Source organism: Hyperoodon ampullatus (assembly GCF_949752795.1).
Source record: "Hyperoodon ampullatus genome assembly, chromosome: 5".
In the NCBI taxonomy this organism is placed as follows: Eukaryota; Metazoa; Chordata; class Mammalia; order Artiodactyla; family Ziphiidae; genus Hyperoodon; species Hyperoodon ampullatus.
The window spans coordinates 98715522-98741487 of NC_136918.1; the positions used below are offsets into that span (position 1 = coordinate 98715522).

At 43.6% G+C, this 25966-nt stretch overlaps 1 protein-coding gene across 1 annotated transcript; it reads right to left on the reverse strand.

The window, feature by feature from the left end:
* Positions 1-2786: 2786 nt before the first annotated feature.
* Positions 2787-24072, reverse strand: NIT2 (nitrilase family member 2; the record flags this gene model as incomplete). Its single annotated transcript, XM_079705272.1, has 11 exons — positions 2787-2915; positions 3262-3317; positions 6062-6160; positions 8108-8186; positions 9284-9358; positions 9876-9969; positions 14719-14807; positions 16212-16332; positions 17891-18009; positions 21706-21984; positions 23970-24072. The coding sequence occupies 11 exons, from the start codon at positions 24070-24072 to the stop codon at positions 2824-2826; spliced, it is 1206 nt and encodes a 401-aa protein (XP_079561398.1). The 3' UTR covers positions 2787-2823.
* Positions 24073-25966: the final 1894 nt, after the last annotated feature.

Here is a 25966-nt window from a genome sequence, read left to right on the forward strand (position 1 = left end):
CTATGAGAACAGTATGGAGGTTCCTTAAAAAACTAAAAATAGAGCTACCATATGATCGAGCAATCGCAGTCCTTAGGCATTTATCTGGAAGAAACCATACTCTGAAAAGATACATGTACCCCAATGGTCACTGCAGCACTACTTAAAACAGCCAAGACATGGAAGCAACCTAAACGTCTATGGACAGATGAATGGATAAAGATGTAGTAAATATATACAATGAAATATTAGCCATAAAAAAGAATGAAGTAATGGCATTTGCAGCAACGTGGATGGACCTAGAGATTATCATACTAAGTGAAGTCAGCCAAAGACAAATATCATATGATATCACTTATATGTGGAATCTAAAAAACATGATACAAATGAACTTACTTACAAAACAGAAACAGACTCACAGACTTAGAAAACAAACTTATGGTTACCAAAAGGGAAAGGTGGGGGGGGAGGGATAAATTAGGAGGTTGGGATTAACATATACACACTGCCATATATAAAAGACAATCAACAAGGACCTACTACTTAGCACAAGGAACTCTACTCAATACTCTGTAATAATCTACGTGGGAAAAGAATCTGAAGAAGAATAGTTATATGTATATGTACAACTGAATCACTTTGCTGTACACCTGAAACTAACACAACATTGTAAATCAACTATACTCCAATGTAAAATAAAAATCAAAAAATAAATAAAATGGGTCATAGACCTAAATTCATGACAAACTTTATTAAAAAAAACAATTAATTGGCCTTCATGAAAATTTAAAACTTTTATTTTTAAATAATACTTTTAAGAAAATGAAGACTGTTTTCCCTCAAACTTAGAGAATATATTTGTAAAAATTAAAACCTAACATAGAACTTTTATCTAGAATATATAAAGACCACTTACTAATCAATAAGAGGATAAATAACCCCATAAAAATAGGGGAAAAAGATACAAACAGACACTTCACCAAAGAGGATATACAGACAGCAAAGGAGCACATGAAAAGATGCTTCAGCATCCTTAGTCATTAGGAAAATATAAATTAAAGCTATAATGAAATAACATTACATGCATATTAAAATCGTTAAAATTTAAAAAGCTCATCATACCAAGTGCTGATGAGGATGTGGAGCACCTAGGACTCTGACAGACTGCTAAGTAAAATGGCACTGGCAGTGGAAGACACAGAAGACCCCACCATTCCACTCCTAGACAGTACTCAAGAGAAATGAACAACTTGTACAAAATGTAGCTAGCAGCTTTATGTGTAATAGCCCCAAACTGGAAACAATTCAAATGTCTATCAACAGGTGAATGGATAAATTCCAGTACACCCATACAATGGACTACTAACTCAACAATAAAAAAGGAATGAATTACTGAAGCACACACACGGAAGAATCTCCAAATAATTAGTGAGTGAGTGAAAAGAAGACACAAAAAACTATAGTATGATTCCACTTTTGGGTAATTTTGGAAAATTCAAACTAATCTGTAGTGACAAAGCTGATCAGTGATTGCCTGAGGATGTGAGGAGTAGCCAGAGAGATTATAAAAGAGCACAAAGAAGCTTTTAGGGGTGGTGGGTATATTCATTATCTTGACTGAAGTGGTTTCATGTATATACACGTCAAATTTTGCCAAATTGTACACTTATTTTTAAAAAGTCATTTGCCTTTTTCACTGTAGAACACTTCTGCGTATACAGTGCTGGTTAAACTGCACATGATAATGTCATCATTCTTATAGATAATGGGATGCGTGTTCGTGTATTCTTTTGTTTTAAATTTTATTTTCCAGTATGGCAAATATCTACATATATGTAAACAGTGGTGTGCTAGAGTAGAATTGCACCAGCTCACAAGAGCCAATCGAGCACATCTATTCCCAGCTCTGTGTTTAGATGTGTTACACTGATAGCTTGAATTTGGCAGTAAGTACACCATGGAAATTGGCAAATGCTACTATAAAATCGACTTTTTTCAGACAGCTGGTCATTAAACATTTACCAACCCACCACTAGCTATAACATACATAAACCTCAATGGAATTCTTAATTTTTAATTACGTAAAAGGATTCCGAAAACCATTAGGCTAAAAACTTACCTTTATCAAGCTAAAAGTGTTACTAGGGAGAAAAGCAAAAAGAAAAAGAGACACTCACCCCTATCAAGAAAATCTTTTGCAGAGACTCACACTTTAGTTGCCTTGACCAAATTATGCTACTGCCATTCTCCCAGGGGGCTCATTATTGAAACACTGTTTCCCCTAAAACTAAGGGGGTCTTAAATAGTTAGCTCCTTCCTGAATTTGAAGAGCCCAAAGGCTGCTAGGAAAGGTGCTGCCATCTCCTCTAGCCAACACCAAGGATCCATCACCTTGCTTTCCATAGCTCTCACAGACCAAAAATGTAACTTTAAGGTACTGCTCAAAGAACAAGTTTTCTACGTAATGGATTCCAACTCCAACAATCAGATAAGAGGTTCATGACACAGATATATTCATATCTGCTGAATCAACCATCAAGGATACCAAGATCTGATACTTTTACTAACTGCTTTGAGATAACTTGAATATGGAAGACTTACAGCCATCCCCTTGCCTTCTGCTCGTCTATGCCAGCCTGAGTCCTTTCTGACTATTTAATATGGTGTGGAGAATACCAGCATCAGTTGATGCTCCACCATCTCAACAGAGAGCCTCCCTATCCAGGAAGGAAAAAGGCTGGGGAAAAAAAAAAAAAAAGAATCTCCATTAAAGAATTCAGAAGGGAGTTGATTATGTTGTAGAAACATATCTTCCTGTTTCATGACACATTGGAAACATAAACATTAGGGCTTTTTCGCCTCCACTGCATAGAGGTCTGAGCGCTTCTGGCTAAAAATGGGGATTTGCTGGCGTATTTCAGCCAACTTCTTCAGGTCTGCAAAAACAGAAAAGTGCACTATTAGTAAGATGTAATTCCTTACCGACCAACGGGGATTTCTTCCCCAAACACTATAAAAACAACCAGAGCCTCAGCAAGTAATTTGCTCACAGGCCTTGTCTGGAGGCACAGACAGCCTGGCACTGCCCCTGTAGTCATTTCAAACCAAACCAAGAAAACTCAGGCTGAGATACAGCCCCAGGGCTTGGCCAGAGAACCAAGGATAAATGAGGAGGGTGGGGCATAAATGAGCCCCTCCAGGTGACAGGGTGTCACAGCTATAGAATCTGGCCTCAGAGAATGGGGACACCAGAGACCTAAACTGTGCCAGAGCTAATCTTACCTATGTCTGAATACACGATCATTTCTTCAGTGCCAGCTTTGACGAGGACCTCCCCCCTGAAAAAGATTCAGGGGAAGAATGAGTGGATTCTCTGATGTTTGCTGATATTCAAGGTCTCTGTTTTTCCTCCCCATCTCACAGGCCAAAGGGGAAGGAATCTGAGATTTAAAACAAGAAGGTAGGGGCATAAATTCCTGTTCTACCATTGAAGTAGCTGTGTGGCCTTGTGGCAGGTCATCTGGAATCTCCATTTCCTGATCTATAACGTGGAAATATGAGCTCTGTGAGGACTTGGTGAGAAAATGATGGAGTATATTTTGTAACCCACAAACTGCTAGGGAATGGTAATTATTCTAAGATGTGATGGAAGAAATTTTCACATAGTGAGGTATGGGGAAGTCATTCTGGCTTATACATCATTAAACTTTATGCTAACTAGAACAGCCTGTCTTGTGGCCTATCACACATACATTGTACATCTGCTTTAACTATTAAAGGGTGCACTATCCAGAAGTAAAGAATGTTCGTTCTGAAGATGGAAATAAATGCCTCCCTTCCTAAGACATCAATGCTAATACTCTTTCTATATAAGGCTCCCTTCCCAAGCACCAAGGCCATACCACTTGCTGTATACATGCTGATCTTTTTTTTTTGAAATCTTGAAAGAATGCACACCTGTCGTGTTTGACATTCCTTGTTCTGACAAGATATAAAACTGTGCCGCAAACCATGCTTCTTCAGAACAGTTCCTCAGAGCTAAGTGAGAGGCTGTCTCAAAGGTTACAGCCCTCAGTTTGGCTTGAATAAAACTCTTTTCTATTCCTATTATAGATTATTTATTATTTCTGTCGATGGATGTAAACATCTGGGAATAGAGACACCTATAACCAACAGGAAGCTCCATCTGTCCCCTCGTGAGTACATTCAAGACCCCCTTACAAGGGTAGTCTGCCTCTGTTTCTTCACACCTCCCAAGGCTGCTACCCAACCATGCGGATGGTGAGACTAGGCCTGGGCAGGGCCCAGATCTGCCTGGATCTCTGGTCTCATGCCTGTGATCCCTGGATCCCTATGTTAATGGCTTTCAGGTTTTGAGGGAAAGGTTTCAACCTATGGGGCCTCGGTAGAAGTGGCAGGAACCCCACATTGGAAACAGCAACACTCCATCAATCTGAGGAAAAGCTGATTTGGAAAACTCTTCCCAGTGCTGAGGCTCTTGGCCCAAAAGAGAGCTTCAAAAACATATCTTTGAAATGAAATTTCTCCAAAGCACAAAACAAAGTAATCTAATACAACAAACAATCTGACATAATAATTGGTTCCATCTACCAGATGGCCACAAATTTTTGGCACAATGAGCTACAAACACCATCATTAATTCCATTTAACTGAATCCTTTTCTAGTCTCTTCTATTTCTTCCCCATTTGCCCTGGCGTTCAAAGATCTCCACGTTAACCCCAGGCACCTATCCCAATGCTGATATAAGCCAGAGGGCTCCCAAACCGAACGGGGGGAATTCTAAAAAGGAAGAAATAACGGTAAATCTTATACAACTACTTTGTGTCAGAGCAGCCAGCTTGATCAGTAACAGAGTTCATTAGGAGAACCAGCTGGGGAGCGGAGCTGCCCAAAAGGTCAGGAAGCTGATCACTAACATCTGCAGAGGAACTTGAGTCAAGTTTAAGAAAATTCTGAAGCCAACCCAATCCTTCCAGTCTTTCAGTGCCTCCCAAATCCTAGTGCGCAAGAGGCTCACTGGGACACTCTCGCTGGTCACATCTTCCAAGGCCTTCCCCACCACACACTTTAATCTGTGGGTCCTGTAAAGTCAGCAAAGAGAAACTTTAGGAACCCCACAGTGACATTTAAGCCTTTGCAGCCTTGTTACTGGTATATTTATCCTGAAATTGTAGAAATACGTATCTGTGTGTGTGTGCTTGTGTGTCTGTAATCATACAGACATGAGAAGTAGTATGGAATAAATCTCAGTTCTGAATTCAAACAGAGTAGGGGCTCTACTGCTTATTGCTAAGACTCAACTGAGACTGCCAATCCAGAGCCCTTGTGCCTCCACCTTCTGCTGAGCAGGGAGTCAAACAAAAGTCTTGGATCCAAACACCAGTTCTAGCCACTTTATCCTGTAAACTTCAAGTCTACCATCTATAAACTGGGCTAAATAAAGATAAGTCCCTGAGAGTTCACATTGAGATAATGTGTGTGAAAGTACTATGTAAACTATACAAATGCCAGTAAGATATGTCTATTGACATAGGACTGTATATGTATCTGGGCAGACTTCCATGCTGGTTTTTCACTAAGTAATAAAATGCTTCTCCCTCTCACAGAGGACAAGTTCACAGCTCCCCTTAATTCATCCCATCCTCCACTCTCCTCTAATCATTATGCAGGGAGCAAAATCCTCAACCTGCAACTCATTCCTGCCCTAGGACCATTGACCCAGTCTAAACTTTAACCAAAAGCCAAGAGTTTGGGAGCCTCTTTTACTAAAACCACCCACCCGTGACTGCTGCCTTGTTTCCAAGTTTGGTTGACATTAAAAGTCACTTAGAAACTCAGAAGAGGGCTGAGGCCAAGCACTCAGTCAGGAGAGCAGGACCGTTTCTCTCTCACATGGTTTTCAAGTGGAAGCTTCTCTCACTGAGAGACCTGGAGACCTGGTAGGCATGTGGGGAGATGGGGGTGGAGGGAGGGGCGGGACCAGTCAGGAATCAGACAACCACTTGCCCAGGTGCCGTCTCCCGAGCTCCCAGTGAGCCTGTCCCTGTGTAGCCAACTCACCAAGGACTCACAACGGTGCTGTGTCCCCAGGCAACATAGGAGGCTTTGTCATCCCGGGCAGGAGATGCTGTGGCCACGTACACCTGATTATCAACAGCACTGTAGTTAATGGACAGAAAAGAGGTAAATTATACAGTGATTACATAGATCTGTGACTTTTTATCCTAAGTGTACAGATCCTTCTTTCAAACACTAGGATAGGACAGGCTGGTTCAGATGTGGAAGAAACATCCAAAGCCACAGAACCCTCTCTTCGAGAGATCTTACTGCATAAGCCAGTTCTCAACTAGAGCAATTCTGCCCACCAGGGAACATGTGCCAGTGTCTGGAGACATTTTTGACTGTCACGACTAAGGGATTGCTATTGGCATCTAGTGGGTAGAGGGCCAAGGGTGCTGCTAAACACCCTGCAATGCACAGGCAGTCCCCACACCAAAGAGTCATCCAGCCCAAGATGTCAGTACTGCCAAAGCCGAGAAACCCTGGCCTGAGCCAACCTGTAACATGTAAAGAGCAGAGCTTCGCTGGTTAATGCAGTCAAGGTGGCCAGAGAGAACGGACTGGCCTTGCTCTGGGACAACACACCTTGCAGGGCTGCAGGGCCCTTCCATGCCAATGTGGCAGCCCCATCATCTCAAATTAGGCAAGAATTTCGGGTGGCAGCCTGGGTGCACCAAAGCCACCTGACCCAGAGCCCTCTGGGCTCAATCAACAGATTCATGGCAGACCATCCCAGTCTCTCCCAAGCTTTTCTTGTTTTCAACAAGGCAGCGTTTATTAATACTCATGGGTATCATGTACCCCTACCCCGCCCTCCATCACACAACCAGCCAAACACTTCTACATCCCCTTCCAATAAAAATTAGGGCTTCCCTGGTGGCGCAGTGGTTGGGAGTCCGCCTGCCGATGCAGGGGACACGGGTTCGTGCCCCGGTCCGGGAGGATCCCACATGCCGCGGAGTGGCTGGGCCCGTGAGCCATGGCCGCTGAGCCTGCATGTCCGGAGCCTGTGCTCCGCAATGGAAGAGGCCACAACAGTGAGAGGCCCGCGTACCGCAAAAAAAAAAAAAAAAAAAATTACCATCACCTCCAGACATGAGCTAGTGGCTACCCCTGGGCAGAGAGAAGAGGGTACTGACTGGGAAGGAGTAAAAGGGAGCACTGCAAGGCACTAGAAATGTTCAAGATGTTGATCTTGGTCACAGGTGAGTACATATGTAAAAACTCACTAACCTGTAAACTTAAAACTAGTACACTTTTCTGTAAGTATATAACACCTCACTTTAAAAATCTTTTAATGAAAAAAACTGTCATCTCTGAGCAGCATTTGTTTTGCGGAGCACTTTACACAGTCACACTCCTTTTCCCTTCATGTTACACTCACCTCTGCCATCTGCCCTTCACCACTCCTCAGCCTCAGGGGACTAGGGAAACAGCAACTGTGACATGCACAACATAGCTGTGCAACGCTCAGGACTTAGAGGTTAGAAGAACGAGAAGTTTTGACGAGTTTCTTGGCAGAGTGCCAAGACCAGCAGGACACTATGGAGGATGGAGTAGGATAAACACCCAATCTGAGCAGCACAGGGTCGCGGGGTGCAGACCACAAGTCTCTCCCTAAGGCTCTCAGGCTAAAATACCCCTGCCTTTTCCTTGGCTTCGGACACATACATTCCGTGGGTCTCCAATTCTCTGTAAAAGTTGCTGGCAACTGTATCAGAGACACCAATCCATGCCTGAACACAAAAGAATGAAATTGCTGCCCACCTGATGCAGTGAATGCTCTTCAAAATTCAAAAATCACAGTCCCCAAAATCCATGAGACTGGTGCTGTGGCTTCTGAGGAGAAGGTGCCCTACACTAAAAGCCCTCTTTTTGGACTGGAAGATGAAAAGAGTCACCTTTTTGAACTGCATTTGGATGCCGGGGCATTCTGAGTCAGAGGCAGCATTCCATACGGGGAAGGTTGGTGCTCCCACCAAACTGAAAATGTTTCCACAAAGAAACACTGAGACTCCTGAAGGTACGCTTGAGATGCTTTCTTACCGGCCTCGCTGAAGCAACTCCCAGTGGGCTGGTCCGGTGGTCAAATTAAAAGCTGCAGGATATACCAACAGCTGGCAGCCTTGGGGAGAGAAAGGCCAAAGAAGAGCAGATGCAGGTAGACACCCAACCACACTAGCCCCTCCCTCTATTCCTTACCCAGCAGGGACCAAACTCCAACTTCCCCAAGCATAAAAAGATTCAGCCAAGTCAGACAGGGTCAGCAGCATTACATATGGCTCTAAATTCCTCTGGACACACACACACAAAACACATACACACAAGAAAAGTGGTATTGACAACCAAAACCACAACATGTGACTTTGCTTTAAAAAAGTGGAGAACCTGTCATTCGAATTCCCCTCAGCATCATGTGGTCAGCTCCCATGGCCAAGGACCATGTTTTGTGATGCTTGTCAACTGAAACGAGGGGCAGAGTAGGGGCTCTACTGCTTATTGCTAAGACTCAACTGAGACTGCCAACCCAGAGCCCTTGTGCCTCCACCTTCTGCTGAGCAGGGAGTCAAACCGTTTGCACCCACTTCACTTTCACCGACAGATAAATTGGAATCAGAGTATCTTTGGCAGTCTAGTAGGGATGCTAATATTTGTTGAGTACCATATGAGGAATTCTGTAAGTCCTCTCTCCTTAATCCTCACACTGTTCCCGTGGAGATGCACATTTTTCCAGAGATTAAGTAATTTACCCAAAGTATTGTGCCAATTAAGGGGAAGAGTTGGAACCAGAACCTAAATCTTCTGATCTGACTTGGTGCTTCTCCAGGATGGTAGCACGCTCCTCTGGACCAAAATGTCACTGACTACATTTCAAATACCCAACATCTAGGACTAGTAAGTGGTGAAAGCCATGTGCACGCAGACCATTTCTACTGGGCCCCGAGTGACTCTTTCCAAACACAGTAGCAGGAAGGGCTCAAAGGGTAGAGCAGAGGTTTAGTTTAGGAGTATGGCTCCTCCCTCAGCTATGTGGCATGTTAAATTACAACCCCCAAAAAACCATACTGTCCATACGCAGGAGACGTCTGAGAATTCATATCGAGGTAGAGAAATTAAGACCTCTCCTCCAGGTTTTCTGACCAAGGGTTCCCTCTACCCACAAAGACCAGCCCAAATTAAACCTCCAAGCATTTACACAACATAACTGTAGTGCTGCCTTACCTCTCTGTGCATAGATTTGTGCCAGCTCTGCAAAGCGGATGTCATAGCAGATGCCCAGGCCCACTCTGCAGTAAGCTGTTTTCCAAACAGAAAATGTACAAACAAAAAGTTAAGCTCCTGCCTCATGGTGCAGCAGGGGAAAGCCTCCAAGATCTAATGATCACAAAACACTGACGGGAATACATTCATGCAGGGCCCATGGAAGGAGAAAATGTATAAGCTTATTCTTGCCTGGACTTCACCTCGTGAAGACATCATTTACAACAGCAAAGCAGAGATGAGAAATTCGTTCTAACTGAAGGCTCCTTATATAAGTGGGAGGTGTTCAATCGTGGCCTAATGGGTACAGGCTGGAAGCTATCATACTAATAAAAGGCTGTGACCAAATGGGAAGAGCAAAATCATGTCACACCCTCAGTTCTCCATTCAGCACCCCCTTTCTAGATCTCTGACCATTCTCTGCCCTTCTCACTTCTGGCCTTTCAGTCAGGTTTTGTAAAGAGGTTGGGAAGGGAGAGAAGTGAAAAACATAGGACTACCCGATCCTCTTCTACAGGGACTGCTAAAAGAGGTGAATTTATCTGGTACGTACGAGTATCAAATGTGGAGAAACTATCACCAGGACTCAATGTTTTAGATTCTTGAAACGTGATTTTCCCAGGAATATCAATGTCAAACAGATGGAGCTGCATCACAAATAATGGATTCGGTTACCTCTTTTCTGCAGGGTTCATGGCAATAATAACAAATATCTTTCCATGGCCAGCAATGGGGGTGTTCTAAGATCAACTGTACAAACAGCACCCCTAATCTGCCCACAACCCACCCCACAAGCTGACTGACATCATATCAAAATAATTTCTAACACAGGGAACTGGAAAAATGATGCTGTAGGTTTTATGACCCTTGTTTCCTTAGTGGTGTGCAAATCAACATCTAGATTTCTTACGGAAAGCAATTTATGTGCAGCTTTTTTACTCAATATAAATGCGAAATGAAGACTTCTCAGAATCAGAATCAAACTGATACACTGGCAGAAGAGGTGGAGAGTGGGTGAGCAATCACAAATAGGTAAAATTTTGCAAACCCAATGCAGCAACATATTAAAAAGAAACACATCAGTTCCAAATTGGATTTATTCAAGGAAAGCAAATGTGATTAAGCATTAAAAAATCAATCAATGTGATTTACCACATGAACAAAATAAAGGGGAAAAGTCATATGGTCATCCTAAGAGGTGCATAATGAGCATTTGGTAAACTTCTCCATCCATTCTTTTTTTTTTTTTTTTTTGCGGTATGCGGGCCTCTCACTTCTGTGGCCTCTCCCGTTGCGGAGCACAGGTTCTGGACGCGCAGGCTCAGTGGCCATGGCTCACGGGCCTAGCCACTCCACGGCATGTGGGATCTTCCCAGACCGGGGCACAAACCCGTGTCCCCTGCATCGGCAGGCGGACTCTCAACCACTGCGCCACCAGGGAAGCCCATCTCCATCCATTCTTATTTAAAAAACAGAACAGAAAAACTGTTCTAGGAAGGGAACCTCCTTAATCTGATAAAGAATATCTGCAAAAAAGAAATCTAAGGAAACATCATATTTAATGGTGAAACATTAACACCCTTCTCCTATTGAGATCAGGAACAAGGTAAGTACACCTGCTATAACACTGTACCAGAGGTCCTAACCAAAGCAACAAGGCAAAGGAAAGGAATAAAAAGGATAAAGATTAGAAAGAAAAAATTAAAAGCCATTATTCTCAGATGATATAATTGTGTACCTAAGAAATGTCAAAGGAAATATACAGATGATTAGAATGAGTAAGTTTACCCAAGGGTACTATATACAAGGTCAATATTTTAAAAATTAGTTCTACTTCTGTACACTAGCAAGAAACAGAAAATGAAAGGGCACCAAGAAATACCAATTAGGAATAAATCTAGTAAATGATATATAAGACTATACCCAAAAAACTATTAAAAAACGTTGAGAGAAATTAAAGAAAGCCTAAGTAAATGGAGAGAGAGATATATATCATATTCATGGCCTGGAAAACTCAATTCTGAAAACAAGCACTTTAAAGAGTTGGGTTAATAGCTCAATGCTGGGACTTCCCTGGTGGCTCAGTGGTTAAGAAGCCACCTGCCAATGCAGAGGACACGGGTTTGAGCCCTGGTCCAGGAAGATCCCAGGTGCCGCAGAGCAACTAAGTCCATGCACCACAACTACTGAGCTCGCATGCCACAACTACTGAAACCCACACACCTAGAGCCCGTGCTCCGCAACAAGAGGAGCCACTGCGATGAGAAGCCTGCATAACGCAACAAAGAGTAAACCCCGCGCTCCACAACTAGAGAAAGACTGCACGGCAACGAAGACCCAACACAGACAAAAAATTAATTAATTAATTAATTTAAAAGAAATACTTAACTTAAAAAAAAAAAACATAGCTCAATGCTGGGTCCTCTTCCACTAACGGCAGAGTGGCTGCTATCAGACCAGCTTTCTCACAGATAACTATGAACTCTGGACAAAATAAAAAACACAACTACTTAAAAGCACTTGAGAATAATCAAAATCAAGCAGAAACCGAAGAGAAGTCAACACTTGGAAGAAGGGACTAGTGCTGTGTGAGTTTCCCATTTGTTTACAGCTTTTAGTTGGAAGCAAGGCCCCAGCTGTTGCTAGGAGTGGTGGTGACAACTACCCACAATCATACCAGCTGAGGAACCAGAGAATAGAGTTTCATGGCAGGTGGAAAGTGAGGGGGAAATACTGAAAAGGAGAAAGACAAAGAACAGCCCTAAATTTTACATATAAAATCTGTCCAAATCTCTGACTAACCAATGAACTAAAGATGTGTGGGGCAGACTCCAAGCAGCCCAGCCAAAGCTAAACAACTTTACAGTAGAAAAGAGCAGCTGAAGTTGCTACCCACCTCACAAAGGAAAAAGAGTTTGGTGTTTGAGTATGCCCAAATTAACTACTTACTAAAATAAAAAATTCAACACTTTTCAGGGGAATGTAATAGAAGTTAAAATCTCAACAACATATAATCCAATATACAATCCAAATTACTAGATACACAAAGATATGACCCAAAGTCTTAAAGAAAAAGCAGCAATGGAGCAGACCCCAGTAAGACCCAGATGTGATAATTATCAAAGACTTTAAAGCAGCTATTGAAACTAAGCTCAAGAGTAAAGAAAAATAAGCTCTTAATGCATAAACAAACAGGAAATACAGTAGGGAATAAAAGCTATGAAAAAGAATGAAATGAAAATTTTAGAACTGAAAAATTCAACATCTGAAATTTTTTTAAATTTCACTGGCTTGATTTACAGGAGAGTGGAGATTACAGAAGAAAGACTCAGTGAATCTGAAGATGGGTCAATGGAAAATGCCCAATCTGAAGAAGACAGAGATAACGCGTTGAAAAACAAAAATAAAAAACAGAGCCTTGGGCTTCCCTGGTGGCGCAGTGGTTGAGAGTCCGCCTGCCGATGCAGGGGACACGAGTTCGTGCCCCGGTCCGGGAGGATCCCACATGCCGCAGAGCGGCTGGGCCCGTGAGCCATGGCCGCTGAGCCTGCACGTCCGGAGCTTCCAGAGCCTGTGCTCCGCAGCGGGAGAGGCCACAACAGTCAGAGGCCCGCATACCGCAAAAAAAAAAAAAAAAAAAAAAACAGAGCCTTGGTGACCTGGTTTGGTGAACAGTATCAAAACTGGAGTCCCATAAGAAGAGAATGGGACATAAAAATATTTAACAAAATAATGCCCCCAAGTTTCCCAAATACAGAGAAAGACTTAAATTTTACAGATTCAAGAAACACAAAGCAGGACAAATACAAAGAAAACCATATCTAGGAATATAAGAGTCAAAAGAGTGAGAACTAAAGATTATGAAAAGACCTTGAAGGCAGGTAAAGAAAAACATGAATTGCATGCAGAAGAACAATACAAATTACCACTAACTTCATATTGGGGGTAAAAAAAAGAGTCTAGAAGATAACTGAATAATAACATCTTTCAAACTTCTGAGGAAAAAAAGAAAACTGTCAACCCAGAATTCTATTCCACCAAAAATCTTTTTTAAGAATAAAGGCGGGACTTCCCTGGTGGTCCAGTTGTTAAGAATCCGCCTTCCAATGCAGGGGACGCGGGTTTGACCCCCGGTCGGGGAAATAAAATCCCACATGCCGTGGGGCAACTAAGCCCCGTGCACTTTAGAGCCTGCACGCCACAACTAGAGAAAAGCCCGCGTGCCAAAACGAAAGATGCCGCAATGAAGAGCCCATGTGCCGCAACTAAGACCCGACGCAGCCAAATAAATAAGTATTTTTAAAAAAAGAATAAAGGCAAAGTAAAGGTACATTCATAAATAAAAACTAAGATAATTCATAGCTAGCACATCCTCACTACAAAAATGCTAAAGGAGGTCTTTTTGTTTGAAGATAAACATACCAGACAGAACTAAGATCTTCAGGAAGAAAAGAAAAATACCAGAAATGGTAAGTATTTGGGTAAACAAAATATTTCTCTCTTAATTTCTTTAAAATACACATGACTACTTAAATTAAAAATTAGTGTTTTGTGGGATTCATAATGTATATAGATGCAATATATATGAAAACCATACCATAAAGAAAGGACCTATACGATCGCAAGGTTCTTAAATTTCACATGAAGAAATATATTATTAACTAAGTAGAGTGTGACAATATAAGCGTGTATATTGTCTCAGGGCAACAACTTAGGGGGAAAAAAAGCAAACTACTACTCAACCCAAAAGAATGCAGGAAAGAGGAACAAAGGGAAAAAATAATTGAATGTCTATATGCTTAAAATCAAACCATATCAATAATTACATTAAATAGAAATAGAGTAATCATTCCAGTTGAAAGGCAAAGATTGTCAGAATGAATAAAAAGCAAGACCCAACTACATGCTGTCTGCAAGAGAAGCATTTCAAATATAAAGAAACATATAGACTGAAAATAAAAGATTAGAAAAAGATGTACCGTACAAGCAGGCTACAAGAAGGCTAGAGTGGCTATAGTAATATCAGAGCTAAACTTCTAGACAAAGAGTACTACGATGAAAAAAAAAAAGAGGCATATAATGATAAAAGAGTCAACTTACCAAGAAGACTTAACAATCCTAAATGTATATGCATGCACTTCTACTGCAAAGATGTCAGCTCTCCCCAAAGTGATCACTATATGTTCAATACCATCCTAATCAAAATTCCTGTAGGTTTTTCCTTGGCTGAAATCAATAGGCTGAGTCTACAATTTATATCAAAATGCCAACAGCCAAGAATAGCCACCTGTGCCAACTAATCAAATGCCTGATGTGTATACCATATGATGAGAGTTACTGGGAACTTCAAAGCGAATTCTCAGGAGGCAATGAGACTTGCCACATTCTCTACTTACCTTTCTGTGCTTTACCAGTAAAGTTCCATCGGGCCCAAACACGGCACAGGTATTATATAATTTCCCAGCATCCTCTTCAGGAATGGAACCTTTCATTGAGAGGAGAAACACACAGACACAGAAAACACTCTGAATAAAGCATTCTTTCATGATAACAGGACAAAGGCTTGATAAAGTTTACTATCTTCTTGAGTCCAACAATAAGGTTTACTATCTTCTAAGGATTATTTAATCATGCTTTTTTCTTCTTGAATATGATTTTTCAGAGACCAACTTCAGAGTGTAGGTGAAATATAGTTAGGTTAGATGCCAAAGAAAGGTTTCAAAAATAACCAAACTGTTTCTGAATTCAGCTTTGATCTTGAGCAACACTTCATCTGAAGCATTGGTGCAACATGGGGAATTCACTGTTGCTCAACTTAAATTCACCAGGTCCTGCAACATAACTGTATCCAAAAAGGTCTTGAGGTGGGAATGTAAGCCAGTCTTTCCATCACTGAATGTGGTTCCTGCAGTTCTATCTCTTCTTGCTTTGCCTTCTTTTCTCCTCCTCTTATTCATTTCTAATTCTTACTATGTGATAATACAGAAATAATTTTGTTTGCTATATTAAACAGAGTTTTTTTTAAACAAATAGAACACTTTATTTAAACAAAACCACATAAAGCTACTTTTTAAAAATTGATGTATAGTTGATTTACAATATTGTACTAGTTTCAGGTGTACAACATTGTGATTCAATGTATTTTTTTAGATTTTACTCCATTTAAAGTTATTACAAAATAATGGCTCTATTTATCCGTGCTGCATAATATATCCTTGTTGCTTATTTATTTTATACATAGTAGTTTATATCTCATAATCCTCCATCCTTATATTCCCACTCCCCCCTGCCCTCTCCCCACTGGTAACCACTAGTTTGTTCTCTCTGTGAGTCTGTTTCAATTTTGTTATATACATTCCTTTGTTTTCTTTTTTTAGATTCCACATGTAAATGATAGCATTCAGTATTTGTCTTTCTCTGTCTGACTTACTTCACTAAGCCTAATACTCTAAGCTACCTTTGATGTATGCAGCCTCTTTATGGGGGAAAAAAAATTCTTAACACTGTATTAATGAAAGACATTCAGATATGGTTTCTCTTTCCACCTGCCCCTGTACTTCCAACTCCTTCTCCAGAGAAAATCATCATCAGTTTGGTGTATGTCCTTCTACAGTATTTACTATGTCTTACATACATAAATACATATAAAAATATACAGCCTTCTGTTGTGTGGGGCATTAATCTCTGTGGAAGTACCTGTTCATTTCACATTAAACTTGCTCTTTTTCCACTGAACAGTGTGTCTCAAAGATCCTTCCGCATTCCTAAGTACAGATCTACCTCATTCTTTTTGATAGCTAATTTGTATTCCATGATTTAAATGTAACAACAAAAGTTACTCAGATGTTTTTAATGTTTAGGCCATTATACCTTGAGGGTAGGAAGTTACCTCCAATGACATATATGCTGCACTCCTTTGCTACTTCAGAAAGCTTCTGTGTGGAGTCACCAGGAATTTTCTCTGCATATTCAGGAAAATATTTCGTACCATATGGAGAATTAAAGCATTCCTAGAATAATGTTGGAAGAGAAAAAGGGGAAAAAAACACCAAAACACCCAACTCACTTTAAAATTCTGCTGTAAAAAGACATAGCTCTCAAAGGGGTAAAACACAACTGATAAGAAAAACATGGACACCTCAGGGCTAAAGAGCCTGTGGCCACAGACAGGACTCGGCCCCTGGCTCAGGTGGCGCTGGAGGAGACAAGTCAGCTGCTCGCCCAGATCCTGGTCACCTTGGCAAAAGGCCACACTTGCCTCTCCCTGAGTCCGCAGGAGAACTACGCCTTCCCAGCCTTGGGCACCCAGGCCCCACTACCACTGGGCTTACTCATAGGACTTCGGGTGTTAGGATGACTCCACAGTCTCAGTACTATATTATTAACTATGTAAAGTAATAAAGCCTGTGTTTTTAAAAAATACAGAAGCTTTGAAAGCCACAGAGATTAGGGTGTTTCCTCATGTATAAAATGATCTATTTCTAAGCTCCCTTCCAGCACTATCATTCTGATCCTGCAAAATCTCTCACTCTCCTGAATACGTCTCAACAGCTCTGTGATAAAAGAAAAGCAAAACTACTAGATTTCGACTCTAGTTCATTCATTTCGCATTTACTGAGATTGCCTGTGCACCAGGCACTGTGCTAGGAAACTCAAGGCCGAGGATCACCAACTTGTACAAAGCACGTGTTAGGTAGAGGGGAATTCAAGTGCTTTCACTCCTGGCCTTTAGACTCTTACCCCTAGCAACTTAAACCAACAAGAGACTGTTATCAGGTGCAAGTACAGGTGAGTCCCGTGGTGCAAAATTAAGATCTCGAGCTCCCTTGTTGAGGATTCCTACTCACTGGCCACGTTTTAATGGCCTGGAGCCTAAAATAAAATACAAGGTAGCCCTGAAAATTCTCCAGGTTTGCAAACGGCTGCCTCCTCCCCATAGTGGGGTAGTGGGTGGTCGGGAATAGTTCTCCCACTGACCCCAGCAGGCCTCTGCCAGTAGATGCATGTCCTGACACGTGCAGGACCTTCTCTGGGGCTGACCCTGTATTTGCTGACAAACAAATGTGGCGCAATCTTCAGCTGATTCTGTTCTAAAAGAGATGACGTAGGAGACAGATGCAGAGTCCTACTGGCTTACCACGCTTTGGAAGATACCACAGACTTCCTAAATGTCTCTAACAATTTTCAGTTTTCAACAACTTTCAACAATTTTTTTAAATGCTGGAAGCTTAGCGCTAAAATCAGTATGTCCTGGTCCTGTGAAGACTTAAGTACACAAGGAAAGAAGGTAAATATCCAAGGCACTGAGTATTTTAGCTTTAGGTAAGTCCCTCAGCCTACTAGGCTTCTGAACCGAGTAAGTGACCTAAAGTTAAAAACCTGTATGCATGCTGGCACATCCTACCACGAAGACTCTTGCTAGGGTCATCTTCCAGACAAACATGGAACAATCCTGGGGCCCCAAAGGACCTTGCTGGACCCCAGGACACAGAAGGACAGCCAGAGCTAGCGGACATTATTCTGCTGGGACAACAGTACCCAGAAAGGGGTGGCTGTCTCCATACTTACTGGCAGAGAAACTATTTTGGCTCCCTGCTTTGCTGCCTCCCAGATAAGGCCACAGGCTCGAGTGAGGTTATCTGATTTGACAGAAGAAACTTGAAGCTGGATGAGGGCCAAGCGGAAAGCTGAGGGTGAAGATAAAAGAAAACAGCTGTCAGAAGATCTGACTGCTCAATCACATAGAGCAGCATTTCTCAATGGAAGGTTAATTTTGCCCCCCAAGGCATCTGGCAATGTCTGGAGACAGTGTTGATGGTCACAGCTAATGCAGTACTACTGGCATCTAGAGGGCAGAGGTCAGGGACACTGCCAAACATGCCATAATGCATAGGACAGTCCCTGACAACAAAGAGTTATCCAGTCCTAAATGTCAATGACGCTGAGGCTGAGCAATCTTGAGACAGAGCCACATCCGTGGGCAAAGCCCATTCCAGGCACAAGAATCTGAAGTGAAGCAGGCAGGGCCAGCTTCTGCCTTACAAGTGAGAACGTGGCTTGAAGAAAGACTAGGTCTGAGTACGCGACTATCCCTTATTATGTGACCTCCGGCCTCCAGTCTCTCCCCAGTCCAGGTGCTGAGCACCTCCCAGCGTAGCAGGTGAAATCCCTTTGGAAGTCTCTGCTCCACCATGAGTTGGGGCAGCAGGCCCATGGGAAGCGGACACGCCTGTCTCGACGTCCCCGTCACCAGCTGGGACACAGTGCACTGGTCCAGCTGCAGGTAGAGGGGGAGCCTGGCAACCAGTGGGCTGCACATGTGCCTAGTCACAGGGCAGGGCCCCTGGGCAGGTCTGCACTCACCCCATGAATATTCCCGTGCCCAAAGGAGCACAACATTAAGTAGCAAATGAAAAATACCATGAGAGGTTGAGAGAAACACTGTGGAAGGAAAACCGAACAGCGTTTTTTCCTGCCATCTGAACAAGCAGCTCCACATTTTCATTGGAGACTGAGTCCCACAAATTACGTGGCCCGCTCTGCCAACCAGACCTGCCGCCAGCCTTGGGGCAAGCAGGTCAGCGGCTCCTCCAGGCTTGCTCCTTCCTTGAGGTGGTAGCCACACCCTACGTTTGCTTTTCCTATAGAGTTCTCTTTTAGCTCTTACAGTAATCACCTTTAGTGGCTAATAGTCCTTTATATGAATTCTTTCTCTGTTAAGTGACTGGTGTGGTTTCCGAGTCCTGCCTGGACCCTGACTGACAGTTTTTGCTTACGGTCTGACGGAAGGCTACATTAAAGGTTCCAAACCATGTCGTAACCCACAAAGCTTTGCAAAACTTCAGGAATTATCAGTAATGGCCTGGCCTCGCTTCCCTACCCGGCCTCTGCTGTGGAGTCTGAAATCCCACCGTTAGTGACTTCTCTCTCTGAGTCTCTCCTGTAACTGTAAAAACATCCCCAGAGAAGCAACATTGACAGACCCTAGCCTTTGATGAAGGCCTGCTTGGCTCAGGGTTAACCCCAAAAGGAGGAAAACTCAGGTGTTCGATTCCTTGGTTTCTCCTAAATATACTGAGAGGAACTAAATTTAACCCGGAATGCAGTTTGTCAAATAGTTTCAAAGACAGGATGAAAACCAAACAGGAAACAAAAGCTGGGATAATTACTTTGGGGCAAACAGCCTGAGCTGTCACTAAAACATCACAGACCAACTAAAGGTCCCCACTATAACTCAGAAGCTGGGTTTGTCTCTGCTTCTGAAGGAGGGTAAGATGAAGTCCACCACGGTTCTGGCGATGGCTTTCTTTCTCGCCCATCACACCCAGAAAGGCAGCTGTCCTGCACCAGGCTTGGGACTGCCCGACATGCTGCAAAGCACCCGCTCCACAGGGGGACTGAAGCAGGACAATTCCACCACTGGGGAGTTCCCTGAGGCTGAGGACGAGACACTAGTCACTTCATCTCCTCAGCAGTAAAATGAAACTACTTTTCATTTTCAGGTCCCTGGCTATCCTAATATTCATTGTATTCTAAAAATTAAGGACTTACCATGGGGAACAAAGGATAAAACATCTTAACTGAAGGGACCAACACGGAAACAGCAGAAGGAACAGGCAGGTCCTTTACACATGGAAGCATCTGTGAGGTATCATTAACAGTATCTTGTAGATGAGGAAACAAGAAGCTTGCAGAGGGAAAGCCGCATGAAGCCAGTCAACAAAGTGAGTGGCACAGCCAGAAGCAAGCCAAAATCTAGACTGCAGACAGAATGAGTACCTTGTTTGTTTTTGGGTGGGTGGGGCTGAGGTCATGTAACTTGAAAACATTCCTCAAGGGAGTCAGATCAACACCACCCTCAACCCCACCAAGAACCACAGCTCTCAAGTCCATCAACCTCTTCTGAAAGAGACAGTCACACTCAGAGGGAGGTGTGTAAAAGGACTTTTTTTTTTTTTTTTTTTGACTGCGTTGGGTCTTCTTTGCTGCGCGCAGGTTTTCTCTAGTTGCAGCGAGCGGGGTCTTCTCTCGTAGCGGAGCACGGGCTCTAGGTGAGGGGGCTTCAGTAGTCGTGGCGCACAGGCTTAGTTGATGCGCAGCATGTGGGATCTTCCTGGACCAGGGATTGAATCTGTGTCCCCTGCATTGGCAGGCGGATTCTTAACCACTGTGCCACCAGGGAAGTCCCTAAAAGGACTTCTATACTCTGATCCTGAGGGTTCATTCAGCCACTAACTTGCACTGCGCTCCAGGAGGTTGAAATAAAAAACAGAGAGCACTTCCACAAACCTTACCATCTTCAGGGAGCCTTACTAGCCCTTGGTAGGAACAGTTTATGTCCATTTTAAAGGACAGGAAACTGAGCTCCAGAGAGATCAAATGACTTGTTGACATGGGCTGAGCCAAGGCTGTAATAATCCCGGTCTCCAGACTTTGAGCCTAGAGCACTCTATTGCCTCATGTAAAAGAATCAGGCAAAGACCTGGGAACAAACACAGCTAGAAACTCATCCCTCGGGCTGATCCAGAATGGGGATGTGTAAGTAACATGTAATACCTAACCTGAAAGCTCAAGGTCCAGGGGCAGAAAAAACTTGCCCAGTTTTTTGTTTTTTTTTTTCAATAGAAGAGGGCATTCTGCAGTGGGTGTGAGGGGGGCGCACTGAGGAGCAAATTAATCAGTCCTCTTACCATAAAAGCGCGCATCAAAGAAAACAGGTGCTTTCATTTTCGCCTGACAGGGCTCAAACTACAAATAATCAGGGTTGGTGCCTTTGCAAAACTCACGTTCAAAACTCAATCTAAAACCGAGCAACAGTCTCCAAGAACCCCACGGGACAAACTCTCACATTTGAAGAAGTATCATAATTACTGAAAGTGCACAGTCTTCGAGTCGCGGAGCCGGGGCAGCGGTGAGAAACAGGAAAGACCACAGGGAGGGTGTGCGGAAGTGGCATTTTAAATGAGCACCTGCCCCCGCCCCTTCCCGCGCAGATGAATCTGGAGTAGGGGCGCCCGGAACGCACCTGGAATCTCTGCCTTCCGTTTCACACAAGCCCACTGGGACGCAAGGCGCGGGCCCTTCCGGCACGCGGGCCCTTCCGGCACGCAGGCCCAACGCTCCCGCGGCCCCGCCGGCCCTCCCGGAAGCCCGGAATCCCCGACGCGCGCCGCGCTGTGCTCCGCGGCCTCCTCCTCCCCGCCCCGCCCGCGCCCACCGGCCTCGCCGCTCGGGCCCTCAGCCCCGCGGCCACCAGAGCAAGGAAGGCCATGGGCGCGCCGGGGACACGAGGCGGAGGCGAGGGGCTGAGCCGGTGAGACCGTCCGCCGGCGCCGCGCCCGAAGCCTCCCTCCGGCCCGAGCTCGGGCCGCGGCGCTACTTACCTGCCATGGCTCTGCCGGGAAGCACCACTGGCACCGGAGCCTGAGCGGAAGTCTGTGGGCCACCGCGCCTGCGCCGCGAGGGGCAGGGCCGCAGCGTCCGAGGATCCGCCCCCGCCCCGCCCCGCCCCGCCCCGCCCCGCCTCCGGGCCCGCTGGCTCCGCGGAGAGGGTGTTTTCCTTCCAGCACGCCTCAAACACCTATTAATCGCCCGCTGTTTATGTAACATCCTTGTAGTCAGATCCTCGAAAGGCAAGGGACGACCAAAATCCGAGTGGTGCGCTAGTCAATGTTTAACAACCGGCCTCTTCGATTCTCAGCGAAAGAACTGAGCCTCTTGCTAGTTGCATCACCTCTGTGGCCAGGGGAAATACCAGACGCTGATTGCCTTGGGCTATTTGAACAAGTCGCCGTGACGAGGATAGAATTATCTAGGTTAATTTAGGCACTCAAGACAGCAGTGGGATTGGACTACAAGGCTGCTACGTGATTGGGGAAGGAAAAGAGAAACTGGGTTCAGACAGAGTATCAACAACAATTCAGTCCTCTAATATGCTGAAATCCGCTAATAATGTTTCAGGATATTTGCATTTATTGGTCAGGATTGCTTTTTGATTTTTGTGTTTTGTGTGTTTGTGCTTTTGTCAGGCTTGGGGATCAAAGATCATAAGACGAATAAAGTTTGCTATTCTTAATGCTCTGGAATAAACTATATTGAAATGTATCTTAGTTTTTAAAAGGATACTATAAAAAACATTCTGGGGACACTTAGGAAATTTAAGTATGAACTGGATATTTGATGCTTTAATGAATTTTGTGTGATAACTGTGATTATGCCAGACATTGTCTTCACTCTGAGGAGATGCATGCTGAAGTATTTAGGGGTGAAGTGTCAGAATGTCTGACTTGAAAATATGTGCTTATATAGAGATAAACCAAATATGGCAAAATGTTTATTAAATCTAGGAGGAGGATATATAGCTGTTCATGGTACTATTTTAAGACTTTTTAAAAGTTTAAATTTTAACACTTTCATAATAAACTCAAGGGGAAATGCATAGCAATTATGGGGTTTTTGAAGCTTTAACAGACTATCTGGACCTGGCTTGGCAGCAGGAAGATCTTTAATAACCTTTTAAATTCTGCTATATTTATAGCCTTTTGAGGTTCCTTATTCAATATTAGCCTCTTACAATCTGTAAAAAAAAAAAAAAAAAAAAGTTACCCTTTAGACTTGGAAGTTTATTGGCATAAAGTTGTATCCAACAATGGTTCCAAACACGGCTGGACATGTTATTGGAACATCCAGGTAGAGATGCCCAGTAGGCGGTTGGACATAAGCCTCAAGCTCAGATGCCCAGCCTGGAGACTGATTTAGGAGTCATCAGAAGTTTAGACCAACATGGAGCTCTGAATGCAAATGACAACAACTCAAGTGGACTGTGAAAGGCACAGGCAGAAGAGGGGCCTGTGAAGCCTGGGAAAGAGCCATCCAAGAGGCAGAAGAACCAGGAGAAGACCATCAAGCCCAAGAGCCGGTGGGTGCTGTGTTCCTTACATCCCATGCAGGGAAACTGCCAACCTGGATTCGAGAGAAGAGGAAAGTAATAAAAATGAAAACTGTTTTTGAACTTTCCCTTAGAACTTTCTGGGCATAACAGAAAAGCTAGATGCTGGGTTCCAGTCCTGGCTCTGCCACTTATTTTATGCGAATACCTAGGGCAAATCACCTCACTCTCAGGACCTTGTCATCATGTGTAATACAAAAGGATTTAGAGGCAGAAGGAGAGAGGCAGGTGAGCTGAGTTTGTGCAGCCCTTCCACCACTCTGCTCCCTGCCCCTTCAACCGCAGCAGCTCTGCCTGCATGTTTCCATATTCCCTTTCATCAGATATTTGAAAAGCAGCAGAAGAGTAAAATCACTACACTAGATGGATCTCTAAAACCTAGCTAAAATTCTGCTGTTGCCAACCATGTCTCACCGCTTTAATGTCCACGTCCAGGCTGGTACTGATCAGATTTCCATTTTTACTCCAGAGGAGCTATTCCAGCATCTCCAGCCATCTCTATTTACATGTCTTGATACCAGTTCAAACAAAACTGTCTGAAACTAAATTTATCCCCTCTAAAAGAGCTTCTCATCCCCACTTTCCTCTTTCACTCACAGGCACCACCCTTTATACTGTTTTCCAGTTCTCTCTGCTCCCCATACCCTCCTCCCAAAAATCTAAGTCACTTCTGTGTCTTTCAAGTCTTTTACCCCCAACCTCTGGCTAGCGACAGGGCGCTTCTTACTCTCCTGAAGCATCCCTTGATTGCTGCCCCCTTTTCTGTCCCCACGACCAGCATCCACAGCAAGGTCTTCCGCATTTTGGGGAGACTACTACAGGCAACTCATAACTGGTCTCCTTTCCACCAGCATCTTACCCTCCAGTCAGTCCTTCGTAGTATTAGGGAAGTTAGTCTGGGGGAACATGAGTTCAATTTTGGGGGTGAGGTAGGTATACAAATGACTAAGAGAGATGAAGGACTGAAAATCAGGAGGAAGAATTGGAATCATCTGCACCAGAAAAAGAGCAGAAACTATAAGAGTGGATGAGATCCTACAAGAATGTTTGATACTACAAAAGACAAAAGACTCAAACTTGGGAATTATCATATTGGGTTCAGAGCTTTGCACAGGGTGAGAGTCGAAGGAGAGGGGTGGTGTGTGCATGTAAATGTATGTATAACTGCTTCTAAATTTCTGATGCAACTGTCTACAAATCAGAAGACCAGAGTTCAAAACTTTGCTTCATCACCGAAAGGCCATGTAACTTTGGGCAAGTTATTAGCAGCATAGGGATAGCAACTTAAAATACCTACATGGACTAGAAAGGTACCTATGGAGTGAAGCTGGTGACTTGAGAGAAAAGTGAGCAGTGACCTGATAGAGGCCCCTAGCTCTGGCCTACTGTTTCCAGACCCCAGCAAAGAAGTCAGGCATAGCCTATCAGTCATGAGCATGAACTCTGGAATTGGATGGTCTGGTTTTAAATCCTGGCTCTAACACTTATTTGCTGTATATCTTAGAAATAGTTATCCTCTTTGTGCCTTTATTTCTTCATCCATAATATGGGAATAATATCACACATAGCCTAAGACTGTTGTGAGGATCACACTATGACCAACTGGGATTTACCCTGGGAATAGAAGGTTGGTTTAACATATGAAAACCAATTAATGGAATAAACCTTTAATAAAGGAGAAAAGCCACATGACTATCTCCACAGATGCAAACAACTTTTGACAAAAATCCAACACTGTTCATGACAAAAAATACTGTCACAGGCAATGTTTGTGTACCCCTACAATTCATATGATGAAACCCTAATCACTAGTGTGATTTGGAGACAGGGCCTTGGGGAGGTAATTAGGGTTAGATGAAATCATGAGGATGGGGCCCTCATCATGGTATTAGTGTTCTTGTAGGAAGAAGAAAGAGCAAGAGAGCTCTCTTTGAGAGCATAGAGGAAAAGACATACAAAGACACAGTGAGAAGGTGCCCATCTCCAAGTCAGGAAGAGAACTCTCTAGAACCTAACCATGCTGCTGGTACCCTGATCTCGGACTTCAGATTCCAGAACTGTGAGAAAATAAATTTGTTGTTCAGGCCACCAGTCTATGGTATTTTGTTATGGCAGCCTGAGCTGACTGATACAAACACTCAATAGACTAGGAAACAGAACTTCCTCAGCCTGATAAAGGCCATCTATAGGAGATTCACACTTAATGGTGAAATTCTAGATGCTTTCCCTCTAAGATCAGGACAAGACAAGAATGTCTGCTTTTATCACTTCTATTCAACATTGCACTGGAAGCTTTAGAGAGGGCCATTATGTAAAAAAGGAAATAAAAGGCAATCAGGGGCTTCCCTGGTGGCGCAGTGGTTGGGTGTCCGCCTGCCGCTGTGGGGGGTGTGGGTTCGTGCCCCGGTCCGGGAGGATCCCACATGCCACGGAGCGGCTGGGCCCAAGGGCCATGGCCGCTGGGCCTGCGCGTCCAGGGCCTGTGCTCCACGGCGGGAGGGGTCGCAGCAGTGCGGGGCCCACGTACTGCAAAAAAACAAACAAACAAACAAAAAAGGCAGCCAGATTGGAAAGAAAAAGTAAAACTATCTCTGTTCATACATGATAGGACCCTAAATGGAGAAAATCCTAATGAATCCACAAAATACTGTTAGAACTAATACAAAATTCAGCAAAATTGGAAAATACAAGATCCA